The sequence below is a fragment of the Pimephales promelas genome, chromosome 7, assembly GCF_988280905.1.
Source record: "Pimephales promelas chromosome 7, fPimPro1.hap1.1, whole genome shotgun sequence".
Classification (NCBI taxonomy): Eukaryota; Metazoa; Chordata; class Actinopteri; order Cypriniformes; family Leuciscidae; genus Pimephales; species Pimephales promelas.
The window spans coordinates 40,981,387-40,998,238 of NC_142775.1; the positions used below are offsets into that span (position 1 = coordinate 40,981,387).

Consider the following 16,852-nt stretch of genomic DNA (forward strand, 5'->3'; position numbering starts at 1 on the left):
GCTTTGCCACCATTGTTGAGAGTCATATGCTGATTCTTGATGTCTGTATTTGACTAGTTTCTGCAGCAGCTTTAAACTTTCTCTAAACATATTTTTTTAAAGAATTATAGCATAAGGTAGCATACACCATAATATCATGTAAACACTGAATATCTGTAATCAAATATAAGTGATCAAATATAAGTTATCTCTTAAACATTAAACTTCTCGTGCTATGTTAAAAAACATCATGTTGAAAAATGATCATTTAATGATCTTTTTCCTCAAGATAATTTCAACTGTTTCAGATGTGCAATATAAATACACAGAAACAGCAAACAGAGAAACGAATGGTAAAGAGTGAAGGGTCAAGAGCCCAAATAAAGCTGCCACTAATCACGATTCTGGTGACATCAAAACAAACATTCAATGAATCGTCAACACAAAACCTGGTAATTCTCAATAAGTGTTTCTGTAGACGTCTGACAGAAATAAATTGTTTGTTATAATAAATTAGTTATTAATAACAAGTGAAATCAGCATTTGAAAAAAACATTGAAACCAAGGCATGATGTGATTGGCTGCCAAAAACACTCATTAATCTGAAGTTTTTTATGAATTAAGATTTTATTTATTTATTGTAATGTATTGTTTCATTTATTTTAGAGCTTGTTATGGGATACAATATAAAATACACTACCTCTAATTAGGTTCATAAACACAAACTTCCCTCCACCCATTAAAATTCTATCCAGTTACATTTTAACACACATTGTGTGTTAAAAACTACACAACTTGTGTCAAAATACCATCAACACATGATGTGTGTTGTTTTTTAACACATCTCTTTTTAGAGTGCACAAGAAGCCATAAAAGTTGAGCCTGGACTCAAAACCCTCTTTATTTAAAATGGCGTAAAAGCTAGACCACTTGTTCTTGCTTAAATACACCTTCCCCATAAGGCTAATCTGTCCGTTCTTGACCAATCCTGTCTCCTCCAGCGGTGCGGGTGTCTGGACTGACCTCAGTGGGTGAAGGGACTCTCCTTGGCCTCACACTGCTTTGTTCACGAGTTCGCATCTACATATAATTATGATAAAGAAGATTATGCGTACTCGGCGTGCTGTCCGGGTGGAGGGACCCGAGCCCAGAGCACTCCCTCGTGGTAAGAGGAGATGGAAGTAAGAGAGAGGAGACGGGGTGGAGGTGGGATGCTGATAAACTGCCAAGGAGCAAGTGTGGGTTCTGCTGATATTGATCTTGGCCTAGATTGATTACTGATTGCTCTCCACTGGTGCTGATTGGGTTAATTAACTGCACCTGCTCCTCCCGAACCTTGTTTATCAAACCACATTTGGAGACACCATGTTCTTGTCAGCAAGTGTGAATGGTACATCTGTCTCATATGTTTCTCAAGGTCCTGAATGGTAAGGATGTCTCATATTAAATACACAATTCTTAAAGATTTTTTTAATTATGAGTTTTGAATTTTGAATTATGAATTTTGAGTTATGGTATGAATTATGCAAAGGAAATGCAGCAAGAGGTCAGTGTAATCAAAGCAATCAAATAGATTATAGGCATCAAGAAGTCAAGTGTGTGTGTGTGTGTGTGTGTGTGTGTGTGTGTGTGTGTGTGTGTGTGTGTGTGTGTGTGTTGGCTAAGTCACAGTCAATGACAGGGTTGAATTGTGAATTCTGTAATTGATTGAAGCGATCACACTTCAGATCTCTTTAGTTATGATGTTTCTGTTATTAGTGGTTTGTTGAGAAATCAGGGGCCTGACAACAATCTGAAAGTTTAAACATTCTGACATTTAATAGCAAGTCTGCCTCTGCTTTTTGATGCATTTGTAACCCTGCTGAAATATATTCATATATGTTCATTTGAATAATACTGTTGAAATATATTCATATATGTTCATTTGAATAATACTGCTGAAATATATTCATATATGTTCATTTGAAATACAGTTTTGTGTGTATCCAATCACAGTTGAGGTCAAAGGGGAAGTAAAAAAAAAAAGGAGAGAGCGTGGAGGAAGAGAGGGAGAACCGCGTGTGTTTTTGGGGCGGGGAGAGTAACTCGGAAAAAAAGTTACTGAAATTGACCAGTTTAGTCAAAGTGTTCGATAAGGACTCTTGAAAGACTTTAATGGTGATAATTCGGTCTGTGTAAGTGGCTTACTCTGCACACAAAGACGAAAAGAAGTAATTTAGCCGCTGATATAGTGGTTAGTGTTTTTGCATGGACTTTTCTATAAGCTAGCGACTAGCGACCTCGATTAGTTAAGCCCGTGTGGAGTTGTGAAATCGACGACGAGGATCAAAGACCCGACGGAGCCGGATAGCGTTACTGTCTGGTGGACTTTGCCCAGATCATCGACCATGTGACTCTTCTCCTCATCTTCTCTGCCCCGCGAATCTGTCTTCTGCCGCTGACGCTTTGATCCAGTGTGCGTGAGATAACATTAAAAGGTACCATTATTTTGTTTGGCCCGTGTGGTGAAGCAGCCAGTTGATTTTAGGCTACAACGTACCCAAGCTACATTCAGGCCTGCATCAATGAACATTTAAGGGGTATTTATAATTCAAGTGTTGCCGGCTATTTTATTTTCTTGGGCCCTTTTTTGGTTGAGTGTGAATGTGAATACCTTTGTGATCTAGTAACGTAATTACAATTGAGATTTAATTACTATTTCTTACTATTTCTATATTTTCTAAGTAAATCTGTTACACTTTTATATAACAGTTGTGGTTACTTGACTCTTTTGATATTTTAAGTTAAGACAAAATTTGTTTTTTGGTTTAAATACTCAAGTGTTTATCGGATAATAATTACGTTGCCTTTGATTTCCAGTTAAAGGGTGTAACTATTACTGTTTATCTAGAGATTCAAACGGAAAGAGCATTTAATTCACAAAAGTTAAACACTAATTAGTTTAATAGTGAAACCTCACTTATGTTATTTTTGTAGAGTTTAAAGAACTCAGGATAGTCACCTCTCATTATAGTTCAACACGCTAGAGAGGCGCTACATAAATTGGAGGCACCGCTGGGATCATTAGTGTGGGTTTTTTGTTTATTTTTGTACATTTTACATTGAAAATTAGCATTTTGAAGTTTTAGTTAGTGCTAACCGATAAGATAAAATGGAACATATGACAGAGCTAGTAACAGAGTTAAAGGGTTGGTGCCGTGGCGAAGCATTAGACGAGGCTCATGCAGTCATGTTGCTCATTCTAGAGGATGTGGACACAAGTGCAATAGAAGAGACAATGCAAACAGTGAAGTGTCTGGGACGTGTTCGAGTCAGAGGCCGAACTTTCAACAGCAAACTAAACCGATACTTGGTCTTGTGTGAATGCAAGGAAGTAGTAAAAGGCGAAATCGTTCCATTTGAAGTGCTTCCTATTGACGGTGGAGGTCCGTGGCCTGTTATCACCGCAGATGCAGTTACACAAGCCCGTACACAAGGTTACCAGTCCGGACCACAACAAGCTCCAGGTAAACGTGTTGAGGATCGTCACCCATTGTTCCCTGAAGATGAAGCGGCTGCCAAGTCAACAGAGGCCATACTGCGAGCTGTGAGTGATTTACTTGACAAAACGTCCAAGTCCTCAAGCGAGTCTGGAAGCTATCGCCGCCTACGAACTTTCTCTGGGTTATTGCCCACCCCAGCTGGCGAAGAGCAGTTCGATCACTGGTTGGGTCAAGCACGGCTCATGGTGGAAGAGTGTGAATGCTCTCTCAAAGAGAAGAGGAGGAGACTGATGGAAAGTCTCAGAGGCCCAGCGCTTGACATTGTAAAAGCAGCTCGAGCCAGTGATCCTGAAGTGAGCCCCGAAGACTGCTTAGAGGCACTGGAGCATGCTTTTGGAACAGCAGAGTCAGGAGAAGAGTTGTATTTATCATTCCGTTTACTGCAGCAACAACCCAGTGAGAAACTGTCTGACTTCCTCCGACGTCTGGAGCAGTCGTTGACTAGGGTGGTGCAGAGAGATGGTCTCCCTTTTGGATGTGCGGATAAAGCAAGACTTGACCAGTTGTTGCGTGGTGCGATATCCTCTGATCTGATGTTAGTTAACCTTCGTCTGAGAGAGAGGAGAGCAAAGCCCCCCACCTTTCTCCAGCTGTTAAAGGAGATACGCACAGAAGAGGAATATGAGGCCTCACGAAAGAGGATTACTCCTGTCATGCAAGGGGGAAATATAAGGCAGAATGCTGACGTGAAGCAGACTGAAATCCAGAAATTGAAGTCTGAGATCAAAGAACTTAAGGCCTTAGTTGCTGCTGTTGTGTCTAAGCCAGCCCACGACACATCAGTTAGCAGAGAGAAAATTCCCCCAAATGAAGGGTACAGTGAGTGCAGCTCGGACAGTGAGATTGCAGCTTTGAAAAAACAAATGAAGCGCCTGCAACAGAAAGTTACAAATAAAGTGGCTGAACCTCATGCTGCCGTGTCTGCTGTGAATGCCTCAAAACCAGTAGCCAGCTCTCCACAACGGTCATTCAAAGTATCGGAGGAACACTTCTGTTATCGATGTGGTGAGAGTGGGCATTTTGTACGGAAGTGCCAAAGCCCAGAAAACCAGGCTAAAGTTATCAAGAGACTTATTCAAGCTCTGAAGTTGTCCAAGAACAACCAGCCGTCAAGTGATGCCACTGCTAATGCAGTTAACTGTTCCGTTGAGAAAAGTACAGCTGACATGCCTGAAGGTGTGCCTATTCCTGATGGGTTAGTTGGGCCACCTAGCCTGGTGCCGCTGAAGGTAAATGGACAACCCTGCACTGCTCTATTAGATAGTGGCTCTCAGGTGACAATCATTTTTGAACCTTGGTACCAGAAGTACTTGTCAGATATCCCCATTCAGCCAGTATCTGGTCTTGCCCTGTGGGGTTTAAGTGAGTCTGGAGCTAGCTACCCTTACCGTGGCTATGTGGTAGTTGACATGGAGTATCCAGCTGAGGTGGTAGGAACAAGTCAGACTGTAACTGTCCTAGCTCTCATATGTCCAAACCCCAGGTCTGAAGATAAGACATCTGTCATTGTGGGTACCAATGCGAGCCATGTTAGACGTCTGGTGAATCAATGCAAAGATAATGGAATTGATGTCACCCGAACACTAGGCCTTCGGGTTCGTGTCGAGGAGGATCAACCTGTTCTGAAGGGTGCTGTGGTCCCAGTGCTAGAGGAGGAGGCTGGTCGTGTCCGATGGATGGGTCCAGGCCCCTTGGTCTTACCTCCAGATGATGACACTCAGGTCGTGTGTAAAGTCGAGCTGAAGAAACCGGTTGCTCAAGAAATCCTGATGATAGACTCCTCACCAGCTGCCGTCTTACCTGCTGATGTGATTTTTCATCCCATGGTTGTGCCCAGTGGGGCATTGGATGTCAACAGTGTGAGAATCCTGCTAAAAAATGCATCTTCAAGAGAAACTTCCATACCTGTGGGAACAGTGATTGGAGGTGTGTACCACATTGATTCAGTTGCGACGATTCCCCCTAAGGAGACTGTTTCTGCTGACTTTGATGAGAGCATGATAAACTTTGGGGATTCTCCTATCTCAGAACAATGGAAGAACAGATTGTGTAAGAAACTGGCTCAGAAGTCTCATGTCTTCTCAATGCACGAATGGGACGTGGGATTAGCAAGAGGAGTAGAGCACAGAATCCGACTCTCTGATTCCAGGCCTTTCCGTCAACGATCACGCCGGCTAGCCCCTGCTGATATCGAAGATGTGAGAAAGCATTTACAAGAACTGCTGCATGCAGGGATCATAACAGAGTCGCGAAGCCCCTACGCATCCCCTATAGTTGTTGTCAGAAAGAAGACTGGGGCTATTAGGATGTGCATAGATTACCGACTGTTGAATAGCCGAACCATACCTGACCAGTACACAACCCCATGCATTGAGGATGCGTTGAATGCGTTGGCAGGGAGTCAGTGGTTTTCGGTACTGGATTTGCGTTCAGGCTACTACCAGATAGCCATGTCCGAAGAGGACAAAGAGAAGACGGCATTCATTTGCCCGTTAGGATTTTTCCAGTTTGAACGAATGCCTCAAGGCATTACGGGGGCACCAGCAACCTTTCAAAGGTTAATGGAAAAGGCAGTAGGTGACATGAACCTCTTGCAAGTGCTGGTGTACCTAGATGACGTGATCGTGTTTGGAAAAACTCTCGAGGAACACGAAGAGAGACTGCTTAAGGTCCTAGATCGTCTCGGTGAAGTTGGGCTGAAACTCTCAGTGGACAAGTGCCAGATCTGTCTGCCAAGGGTCAAGTACCTGGGGCACATCGTGTCTGCAAATGGAGTTGCCCCAGATCCAACCAAGATTGAGGCTGTCACTACATGGCCCCTGCCCACAAACCTGAAGACATTACAATCTTTCCTAGGATTTTGTGGTTACTACCGCCGATTCATTCGGAACTATGCTGAAATTGTTAGACCACTAACTGAACTCACAAAGGGATATGCTCCAACTCAGAAGAGTAAGAAGTATGCCAAAGATGTGAACAAAGTTTACTTGAAAGAATCAGAGCTTTTCGGGGAAAGATGGGACAAATCCTGTACAGATGCGTTTCATCACATAATTCACTGTCTGACGCATGCACCTGTCCTGGCATTTGCCAATCCACAACATCCATACATCCTCCATGTGGATGCCAGCTTGAAGGGTCTTGGTGCTGTGCTTTACCAAGAACATCCTGAAGGCCTGAGACCAGTTGCTTTTGCTAGCAGAAAAGTCAGCTCAGCAGAGAGAAACTACCCCATACATCAGCTGGAATTTTTGTCACTCAAGTGGGCGGTAGTTGACAAATTCCATGACTATTTGTATGGGGCAAGATTCACCGTACGTACTGATAACAACCCCCTTACGTACGTGCTGTCCACAGCCAAGCTCAATGCGGTGGGGCATCGCTGGCTAGCTGCCTTGTCGACGTATGAGTTTGATGTGCAGTATCGCCCAGGGCGCCAGAATATTGATGCCGACCTGTTGTCAAGGAACATGCCAGAGGAGGACGACAGTGCTTGGGTGACTATACCTCAGTCTGGAGTGAAAACTATTTGCCAGAGAGTCTGTAGCTCAGAGTCTGCACGTAGTATACCAGTCTGTGTAGCTCAGCTTGGAGCATCTCCTCACTGTGTTCCTGATCTGTATGCGTTTCCCACCCACATGGAGTTGAAGTCTCTGGAACTCATGTCCGAACAGAGTCTCAGGAAGGCTCAGGAAGAGGATGAGGCCATTGGACCGGCCATCCAAGCCATCAAGCATGGGCGCTGGCCAGAGGAGGGGAACGTGAGTCCTGAGCTATCCAGATTGAAAAGAGAAGCTGGGAAGCTGTCAATGAAAGATGGATTGCTGTACCGCTACTGTAAAAGACCATCCGGAGATGTGGTCAGTCAACTCATTCTGCCAAGAGAGTTCCGTGAGATAGTTATGCGGGCCATGCATGATGACCTCGGGCACCTTGGACAAGAAAGAACTGTTGACCTTATCCGAAATAGATTCTTTTGGCCTAGGATGTCGATGCAAGTGGAAGAATACATCAAGAACTGTGGGGAGTGTGTTACTCACAAGAGTCCTATACAGAGAGCTGCTCCGTTGCACCAGATCGTAAGCCATGGGCCTATGGATTTAGTGTGCATGGACTTTCTTTCCATGGAGCCTGACTCCAAAGGCATAAGTAATGTGTTAGTGGTCACGGATCATTTCACGAGGTACGCCCAGGCTTTCCCAACTAAAAGCCAGAAGGCTCATGTTGTTGCTAAGGTCCTAATTGAGAAATATTTCATACATTATGGACTGCCTTCGAGGATCCATTCGGACCAAGGAAGAGATTTTGAGAGCCGTTTGATCCGAGAATTGTTGGCCTTGATGGGGATACGCAAGTCACGGACAACACCGTACCATCCGCAAGGAGACCCGCAACCAGAAAGGTTCAACCGAACTCTGCTCTCTATGATTGGTACGTTAGGCCGGGAGAAGAAACGTACGTGGAGTCAACATATTCCTCACTTGGTACACGCATACAACAGCACCAAGTGTGATGTCACTGGGTACTCACCTTACCATTTAATGTTTGGCAGAGAGGCGAGGCTTCCTGTTGACTTGTGCTTTGGGACGTCCCCAGATGGCATGGAAGAGGCGTCTCACACCCGATATGTTACCAAGCTGAAAGAGGACTTAAAGCAAGCCTACAAGTTAGCCTCTAATGCTGCAGACAAAAGGCACCAGCGAAACAAGAAGTTGTATGATCGCAGAGTTACCTTTCAGTCTATAGAGATTGGCGATAGAGTACTGCTCCGGAATCTAGGCCTGAGAGGCAAGCACAAACTGGAAAGCAAGTGGAGTCCTGATCCATATGTTGTCGTTGGAAAGATGCCAAATCTACCAGTGTTTAAGATTAAACGGGAGGATGGAAGACTAGGGACAAAGACTATACACAGGGACCACCTTCTTCCGATTGGACAGCTGGTAAGAATGCCACACACTGACCAGGATGCTGATCCACCTGAGAAACCCAAAAACAGAGCGGGCACTCACAAGAGAAGTCAAAGGGACTCAACACCAGAGACTCAAGAGTTACAGGAGTTTTCTGATTCGTTCTCTGACATGGAGTATTATGTCACTCCCCGTGTCACTCGGAGAGAGCCTGTCCCAAGGGTTCTAAATACTGCCAGGCCAGTAATTGATTTAGAAGATGACCCTGAAACAGAACATGAAAATGATTCAGACCTAGAAAAGGTGGGAGACAACTCTGAACCAGAACCAGAACCTGAGGATGAGGAGTTTTATCCAGAAGTAGCTCTGGAAGAGACTAGTGAAGCTGGGTCGGAATCTGAGCAAGAAGTATCTGAGGTCCAGGAGGATACAGTGCTGCCCAGAAGTGAAGCTAGACCTAAACGAACTGCCAAGCCAACTATTAGACTTACTTATGATGAGCCCGGTAGATCAAGAGATGAGCCTTTAACCATAGTACACCGAGGGATAGTCATTAAAATAGGAAAACACTAGAGATCAGTTATTATGCCCTTAGGAATCCTTTGTCAGTTTATTAGTGTCTGATGAGGACACTCAGACATTTAAAAGGGGGAGGGTGTAACCCTGCTGAAATATATTCATATATGTTCATTTGAATAATACTGTTGAAATATATTCATATATGTTCATTTGAATAATACTGTTAAAATATATTCATATATGTTCATTTGAATAATACTGCTGAAATATATTCATATATGTTCATTTGAAATACAGTTTTGTGTGTATCCAATCACAGTTGAGGTCAAAGGGGAAGTAAAAAAAAAAAGGAGAGAGCGTGGAGGAAGAGAGGGAGAACCGCGTGTGTTTTTGGGGCGGGGAGAGTAACTCGGAAAAAAAGTTACTGAAATTGACCAGTTTAGTCAAAGTGTTCGATAAGGACTCTTGAAAGACTTTAATGGTGATAATTCGGTCTGTGTAAGTGGCTTACTCTGCACACAAAGACGAAAAGAAGTAATTTAGCCGCTGATATAGTGGTTAGTGTTTTTGCATGGACTTTTCTATAAGCTAGCGACTAGCGACCTCGATTAGTTAAGCCCGTGTGGAGTTGTGAAATCGACGACGAGGATCAAAGACCCGACGGAGCCGGATAGCGTTACTGTCTGGTGGACTTTGCCCAGATCATCGACCATGTGACTCTTCTCCTCATCTTCTCTGCCCCGCGAATCTGTCTTCTGCCGCTGACGCTTTGATCCAGTGTGCGTGAGATAACATTAAAAGGTACCATTATTTTGTTTGGCCCGTGTGGTGAAGCAGCCAGTTGATTTTAGGCTACAACGTACCCAAGCTACATTCAGGCCTGCATCAATGAACATTTAAGGGGTATTTATAATTCAAGTGTTGCCGGCTATTTTATTTTCTTGGGCCCTTTTTTGGTTGAGTGTGAATGTGAATACCTTTGTGATCTAGTAACGTGATTACAATTGAGATTTAATTACTATTTCTTACTATTTCTATATTTTCTAAGTAAATCTGTTACACTTTTATATAACAGTTGTGGTTACTTGACTCTTTTGATATTTTAAGTTAAGACAAAATTTGTTTTTTGGTTTAAATACTCAAGTGTTTATCGGATAATAATTACGTTGCCTTTGATTTCCAGTTAAAGGGTGTAACTATTACTGTTTATCTAGAGATTCAAACGGAAAGAGCATTTAATTCACAAAAGTTAAACACTAATTAGTTTAATAGTGAAACCTCACTTATGTTATTTTGTAGAGTTTAAAGAACTCAGGATAGTCACCTCTCATTATAGTTCAACACGCTAGAGAGGCGCTACACATTGCATTGATTTGTGACTGTAGCCATTAATATGTGTTTTCCATGAGTTTGCAGGGTGAATCGCGTGTGTTATGTCATGGGATCCGCTTCCCATCCTAATGTGTGTGAAGCTATCCGGATCTGTGAGTGAGAAGATGCACAATAGATCTTTAGTGAAGTGACACTATTGGACTCTGTCATCTTCATCTTCTTATGATGTGTAATGTTCAGTCTCTTTTCCGGGTGATGATGCTGTGAGGGTGTTGTGATGGAGGAGTGTGTTCAGTGTTTATGTCTGGATCATTTGGAAGATGCTTTTCCAAGTTTAGATGTTGTTTCTCGTTGCTTAGTCAAACAAGGATTTCTTGAACAAAGAGCTTTCCGACCCGTAACAATGCAAACAACATTTTCTCAACACTTCTCAATAGGGTAGAATACTATTATGGTAAATGTTATATATAAATCACAAATTTTTGGAAATTACCACCACAAAATCAGTCGTTTTGATCGCAAAAATCACCAAAAAAAATCGTGAAATCCTGGAGGGACTGAGAATAAGTTGACTTACCACAGTGGCAGAAGAAAGAGAAGATGTTCAAACCTCGTGTTGATTTTAAAGGGGGGGTTGACTGCGATTTGACTTTTTTGATGTTAAATAGTGTGTAATGTTGCTGTTGGTGCATGAACAGTATCTGCAGAGTTGCAGCGCTGAAAGTTCAGTGTAAGCAGAGATATCGTCTTTTAAAATCAGGAAGTGTAAACGCCTACAAAAACGACTGGATTGGGACTACAGCTGGGTTATGGTACGTCACTAACCCACACATTTGCATCAACCCTCCCTCAGAATATGCAGAAAAGGGCATGATCATATTTCAGCGGCTCGTCGAGTGTGTTGTTCATCCAGCTGTCAGGTCTTCTGTGTTCGTCTTCCCACAGACGCTGTACTTTCATTCATGCCTTGTGTGTGCCCTGAACTCTTAAGTGACTTCTGGTTTACTTGAGTTGCAAGCCAATGTTCTGGAACAAAGAGGAAAATCTTTAACCCGACATTAAGATCTCAACGACACAGTATTTCACGGCTGATCTGACACAGAGAAAGCAGTCCTGAGCTCTCGTAGCATTTCTTTATATATCCAGACCTTATTTGACATGGAAACATGAGTTTAGTGGAAATTTACTGTATTCCCCGTCCATACTCACTGGGGCAGAAGTTTGACCATCTGCTGGGAACAGTGGAAATCAGCATTCATCAATTTACACCTTTGGGAGTGCCGAGAGACACATTCCTTTGTGTGCCAGTTATTCCTAAACTCTTAAAAACATTATTACCTTTTGTTTTACTTCTTTGGGAATGAGACATCTATACCAGTCACCCTGAGACCTTTAAAATGATACTAAACAATCCTTAAAGATGATCATTCACATTAAAACCATATCGATTCTTGTGTGTGTGTGTGTGTGTGTGTGTGTGTGTGTGTGTGTGTGTGTGTGTGTGTGTGTGTGTGTGTGAGAGGTGTTCAAATGTTCATTTGTAAGCAATGTCCTTCGTCTCAGAGCTGGTGAGGTTGATATCTGATGACGAATGACGAAACGGCAGGTCGCTTTGGTTTATATACAGCGAGCCGGGACTCCATGGTTGGCAGCCGTGCTGTGATTGGTGCTTCCGCGATCGGACACGCCCAGGGGCGTTCCCATAGTGAGATACCTCACTTCCTGTTATCAGAGAACCGGGTTACGGCAGTAATCGAACGTTTTCAGACATTTAAGGGCTTTCCCGAGAACCGATGAATAAAGCGTTTCTGAAATTAGTTTAGTTGTGTTTGTGTTTGTGTTCGGTTGGTGAGTTTAAAAACGGGTTTTTATAAAACACGGTTTCTCCTTTTATGCAAGAGATTTAGTGTTTGTAGTCAGGGCTTGATTTATACAAAATTAAAACAACCAGTCTGTGTGTGTCTTCCCTTAATTCTCTCTCTGTGCTGATGATCCCATACAGTAACATTACAGATGAGGACGATTCATCCGCTGTTCTTCATCAGTAATGCTTACATGAGCAATAACTTTAGCTGATGCTTTCTTATCAAAGTAGCAAACTGTTGATTCAGACACTTTTCACACATGTGGATTTCTGATGAACATTTTATAATCTCGAGGAAGTCGAGGTGCACTTGTGATGAACATCAGAGAATTATCAGATAAAAGTATAAGATGGTCACCCGCATTAACACTCATTCAGCGTGAGACTCAAGCAATCGAGCCAATTCTCACGCTCTCACACCACACTCCTGATTTCTCACGCTGATGTGTCAACCCGGTCGATCAAATGCCTGAAAGATGAGTTTATCTATAGATCTACCAGATGAGCCACTCGTGATCGACTAGTTTTACCGCAAATTAGTTGAAATACCACACCCCCCCCCCCCCGCCCCCCATACAGTTACTTTAGATGTTGGTGGAGTTTGACTTCATGTTACTAAGAGCAGCTTCACCTCAGATCATCTGTCATTTTATTCCTGAAGCCGTTTTGAAGAGTTTGTCTTTTCATATTTGTGGACTGAAGATGTTTCGCACTGTTTTCTTCTGTCTGTGTTTCTGCCGTCTGGATGGTGAGTTTTAAATAAAAACTTTGGTTGTTTCTCTTCTCATGTAATAAATTACAGGTTAAATTATCCAGCGATTATTAAATGTAACTGTTATTCTCATGTAGAAATAATTGAGCTGATTTTACTGTGAGAGCAAGTTTGAATTCAGGTCTAAACTCAGTTATTAGGCAGAAAGTGGGGTCAGGACCGCCCCATCTCATGAAAGTGCGTATTTACCACACATTACATTTCTCGTGCCATTTATAGGCTGTTTATTTATTTGTTATATAAAACAGAAATAGTTTTGGCGTGTATATGATGTGCACTTTTTGCCGTGTAATACTAACACAGTCTCATGTAACAGTCTTTTGACCATACGTCAACATCCGCCTTTTTAGGGTACCCTTAAACGTCGTTTAGATGGCGATCCCGGGCCGTCACACAGCTGACGCTTTACCTTTAACGTCAGTTTGGTGACGGGGTCGGTTTAGGTCTGGGGTTGGGTTAGGATCCGATAACGTCATCTAACCGACGTACCCTAAAAAGGCGGATGTTGACGTCAGTTATATGACGTCTTGGGATGACTCCACACCCCTAATCAGACCCAAGAGATTTACAGTGTGTATCACATGCACACAAAAATCATTTTTGGTGTATAAATAGCACGAGAAATTAAATTCATGGTATAGATACGCACTTTCATGAGATCATGCAATCTGCATCAGGACATCTTTTCTCAAAATATTGCAGATTAATATAAACCCAACAGATCGCTCAGATCATTAGATCACATCAGCTAGAAACACGGAGGGTTCACTGTGAGCATGGAGAGTCTGCTTTAGCTATTATGCTGGACCAGCTTCCAGAGGAGATCAGGTGTGCTCCTACAGCATCACATTCACATCCAGACTCAAAACACTTCTGTTCAGCTGTGCATTTACTGAATGAGCACTGTGACACTGTTCGGCCCACTGTTACTCTACTTTAATTCTAAACTGTTTTAATTATTCTGATTTCTTTTGATTATTTTAATTTCTTCTATGTAAAGCACTTTGAATTACCATTGTGTATGAAATGTGCTATATAAATAAACTTGCCTTGCCTACTAAAGATATATGGATATAATAGTTTGCACACGCTGTGCTTCTTCTGTGTGTTTATTTGATTTTTTAAATACAATAACGTTTAAGAAATCTACTAAAGACAGAAAAGAAGCACAGCATGAGTTTATACAGCAACAGTCAATTCAACCTAGAACTTGTTAAAACATTAAAGTTAAAGTGTCTTTTTAGTTTTTGTTCCATATATAAATCTATTTCTACTATTTAATTTTTCATCTTTTGTCTTTGTGTTGCCGAAGAATATTATTAATATCACATTTAAATGAATTAAAATTATTCTAGTGAAGCTTCATCAAACCAACATCAAGTGATTTAAAGCTTTGTGGAAAACTCTGTTCTTCAGGTGTGTTTGGTGAATTTGAATATAAGATTATGATGAAGGGAGAATCACTCCCTCTAAACTCTGATCTCACTGAAATAAAGGATGATGATGTGATTCAGTGGAGGTTTGAAGATTATAATGATGAGACTGAAACTTTAATCGCTGAAATCAATGTAACGGCCGACAGAATCGCTGTACATGATGATGTTCTTGATGGGAGATTCAGAGACAGACTGAAGCTGAACAAACACACTGGATCTCTGACCATCATAAACATCACAACTGAACATGCTGGAGAATATTCTCTACAGATCAACGGTGTGAGAAAGAGAACGATCAAAATTCGTGACTCTGGTGAGGCTAAACACATTTGTTTCACCTGTTTTTAATGACAACATTTAAATTAATTCACTCACCATTATGTTTCTTTTTGTTTGTTTTATGATATAGTTTATTTCACACTATTTTAAACTATTTACTAAAGCATTGTAATGTGATTTCACAGTATTAATCTGACAAACCCTGTTTGTTTGTTCTGTGTGTGTTTCTGATATCAGCATCAGTGTCTCTGAGGTCAGCGATGAAGGGAGAATCAGTCACTCTAAACTCTGATCTCACTGAAATAAAGGATGATGATGTGATTCAGTGGAGGTTTAAAGATTATAATGATGAGACTGAAACTTTAATCGCTGAAATCAATGTAACGGCCGGCAGAATCGCAGTATATGATGATGTTCTTGATGGGAGATTCAGAGACAGACTGAAGCTGAACAATCAAACTGGATCTCTGACCGTCATAAACATCACAACTGAACATGCTGGACGTTATAAACGATATGCTGGAGAAAATGAATATATGTGGCCTTCGAGCAGCAGCACAGTGTTTCTCGCTGTCTTTGGTAGGAAAATATTTATTTTTCCATTTTATTTTTTGATCAAACAAAACAATATTAATCTAAACACCATTTTGTTTATTTTCTGTTTTTGTTTTATGAAATTGTTCATTTGAAATATAAATATCAATATCTCTGCTAACTCTGTTTCTGTTTGTAGATCCAGTTGAAATATCAGTGATGGAGGGAGAATCACTCACTATAAACTCTGATCTCACTGGAATAAAGGGTTATAAATGGATTCGGTGGATATTTGGAGATGAAAACATTATAATCGCTGAAATTAATGTAATGTACGACAGAATCGCTGTATATGATGATTATCTCGGGAGATTCAGAGACAGACTGAAGCTGAACAATCAAACTGGATCTCTGACCATCACAAACATCACAACTGAACATGCTGGAGATTATAAACTGCAGATCATTGGTGTGAGAGGAGATTACAGTTTCTCAGTAAAAGCTTTCAGAGTTTCAGTCTATGGTGAGTAGAGATCATTTCTCCTGTCCTTCAAACATTCTTGTTTTTAACCAATTATTTACATATTTAGATAGATAGATCTCAGTTTGATGCTTTTACTCCTCAGACTCTGTCCACTGCTGTGGTCCTACTGAAGCTGTGATCCGATTGGTCCTCTCTGCTCTGGTGGGCGTGGCTACTGTCATTCTTGTGGTTTATGAAATCAGATCCAGAAGAGCTGAACGAGATCAAGCTCATATTCACACATCAGAAACCTAATGTGTCATTTATCAGATTACTATTTTTAGTCATTTATTAATCTTCATATATGTGTAATGGCTTTATATGCTGGCATTTACTGTATGTTTATTTTTAATGTGGTTTATTTCATAATCTGAGAACAAACAGCAACATATTTTCTCCTGAACTCATTAGTGCTCAAAGTGTTAATGTGAGTGTTTGTCATTGTAAATACTGATTCTTTACTGATCGAGTCATTCATATTTGATTGGGGACTTTAAAAATGACTTCTAATCACAGTTAAAGTCTCACATGTCTTGTGTTGTTCTTATAGTTCAGATCTCTAATACTGAAGCTCCACTAAACACACACATTTCTCTCAAAGACACAGATCTCACTTTACTAATGCTGGATTAATCTGTCATTTAATTTGCTTGCCTTTATCAATAAAGTTTTTGATTGATTTTTGATTGTTTTTGTTTTTGATTAGTAAATCAAAAGGGGCTTTTTAAATTTAAATTTATACGTATCCAAAAGAGAACTGGTTTTTGGCTAATTTTAAAGATTAAGAGTTTATCCTCATTCATCCACTGGTTAAAGTTGGGTTTAGATTTAAACCATCTGCACTTATGAAGGAAAAACTTTCCAAGCTAAACAAGAAACGAGTTGGAAAAGGGAATATGTATAATCCACCAATGTACTCCAACCGAAGGAAATGTGATGCTGGTGTAAAGTCGGTGGTGAATCAGCACACCAAACAACACATTTGAGGAAATATAAATGGCCTACATTGAGCTTTGCAAACCCACTGTTCCTCAATTAGTAACCACAAGAAGCCATAAAAGTTGAGCCTGGACTCAAAACCCTCTTTATTTAAAATGGCTTAAAAGCTAGACCACTTGTTCTTTCTTATATGGGTATTCTCACCATAGATAATCCATAATAAAGG

General features: G+C 41.2%; 1 protein-coding gene across 1 annotated transcript; it reads left to right on the forward strand.

Annotated features, from left to right (window-relative positions):
• Positions 1-12,941: 12,941 nt before the first annotated feature.
• LOC120462407 (uncharacterized) lies at positions 12,942-16,202 on the forward strand. Its single transcript, XM_089133505.1, has 3 exons — positions 12,942-14,641; positions 15,341-15,687; positions 15,791-16,202. Exons 1-3 carry the CDS (start codon positions 14,361-14,363, stop codon positions 15,940-15,942), a joined length of 780 nt encoding a protein of 259 aa, XP_088989631.1. The 5' UTR covers positions 12,942-14,360; the 3' UTR covers positions 15,943-16,202.
• Positions 16,203-16,852: the final 650 nt, after the last annotated feature.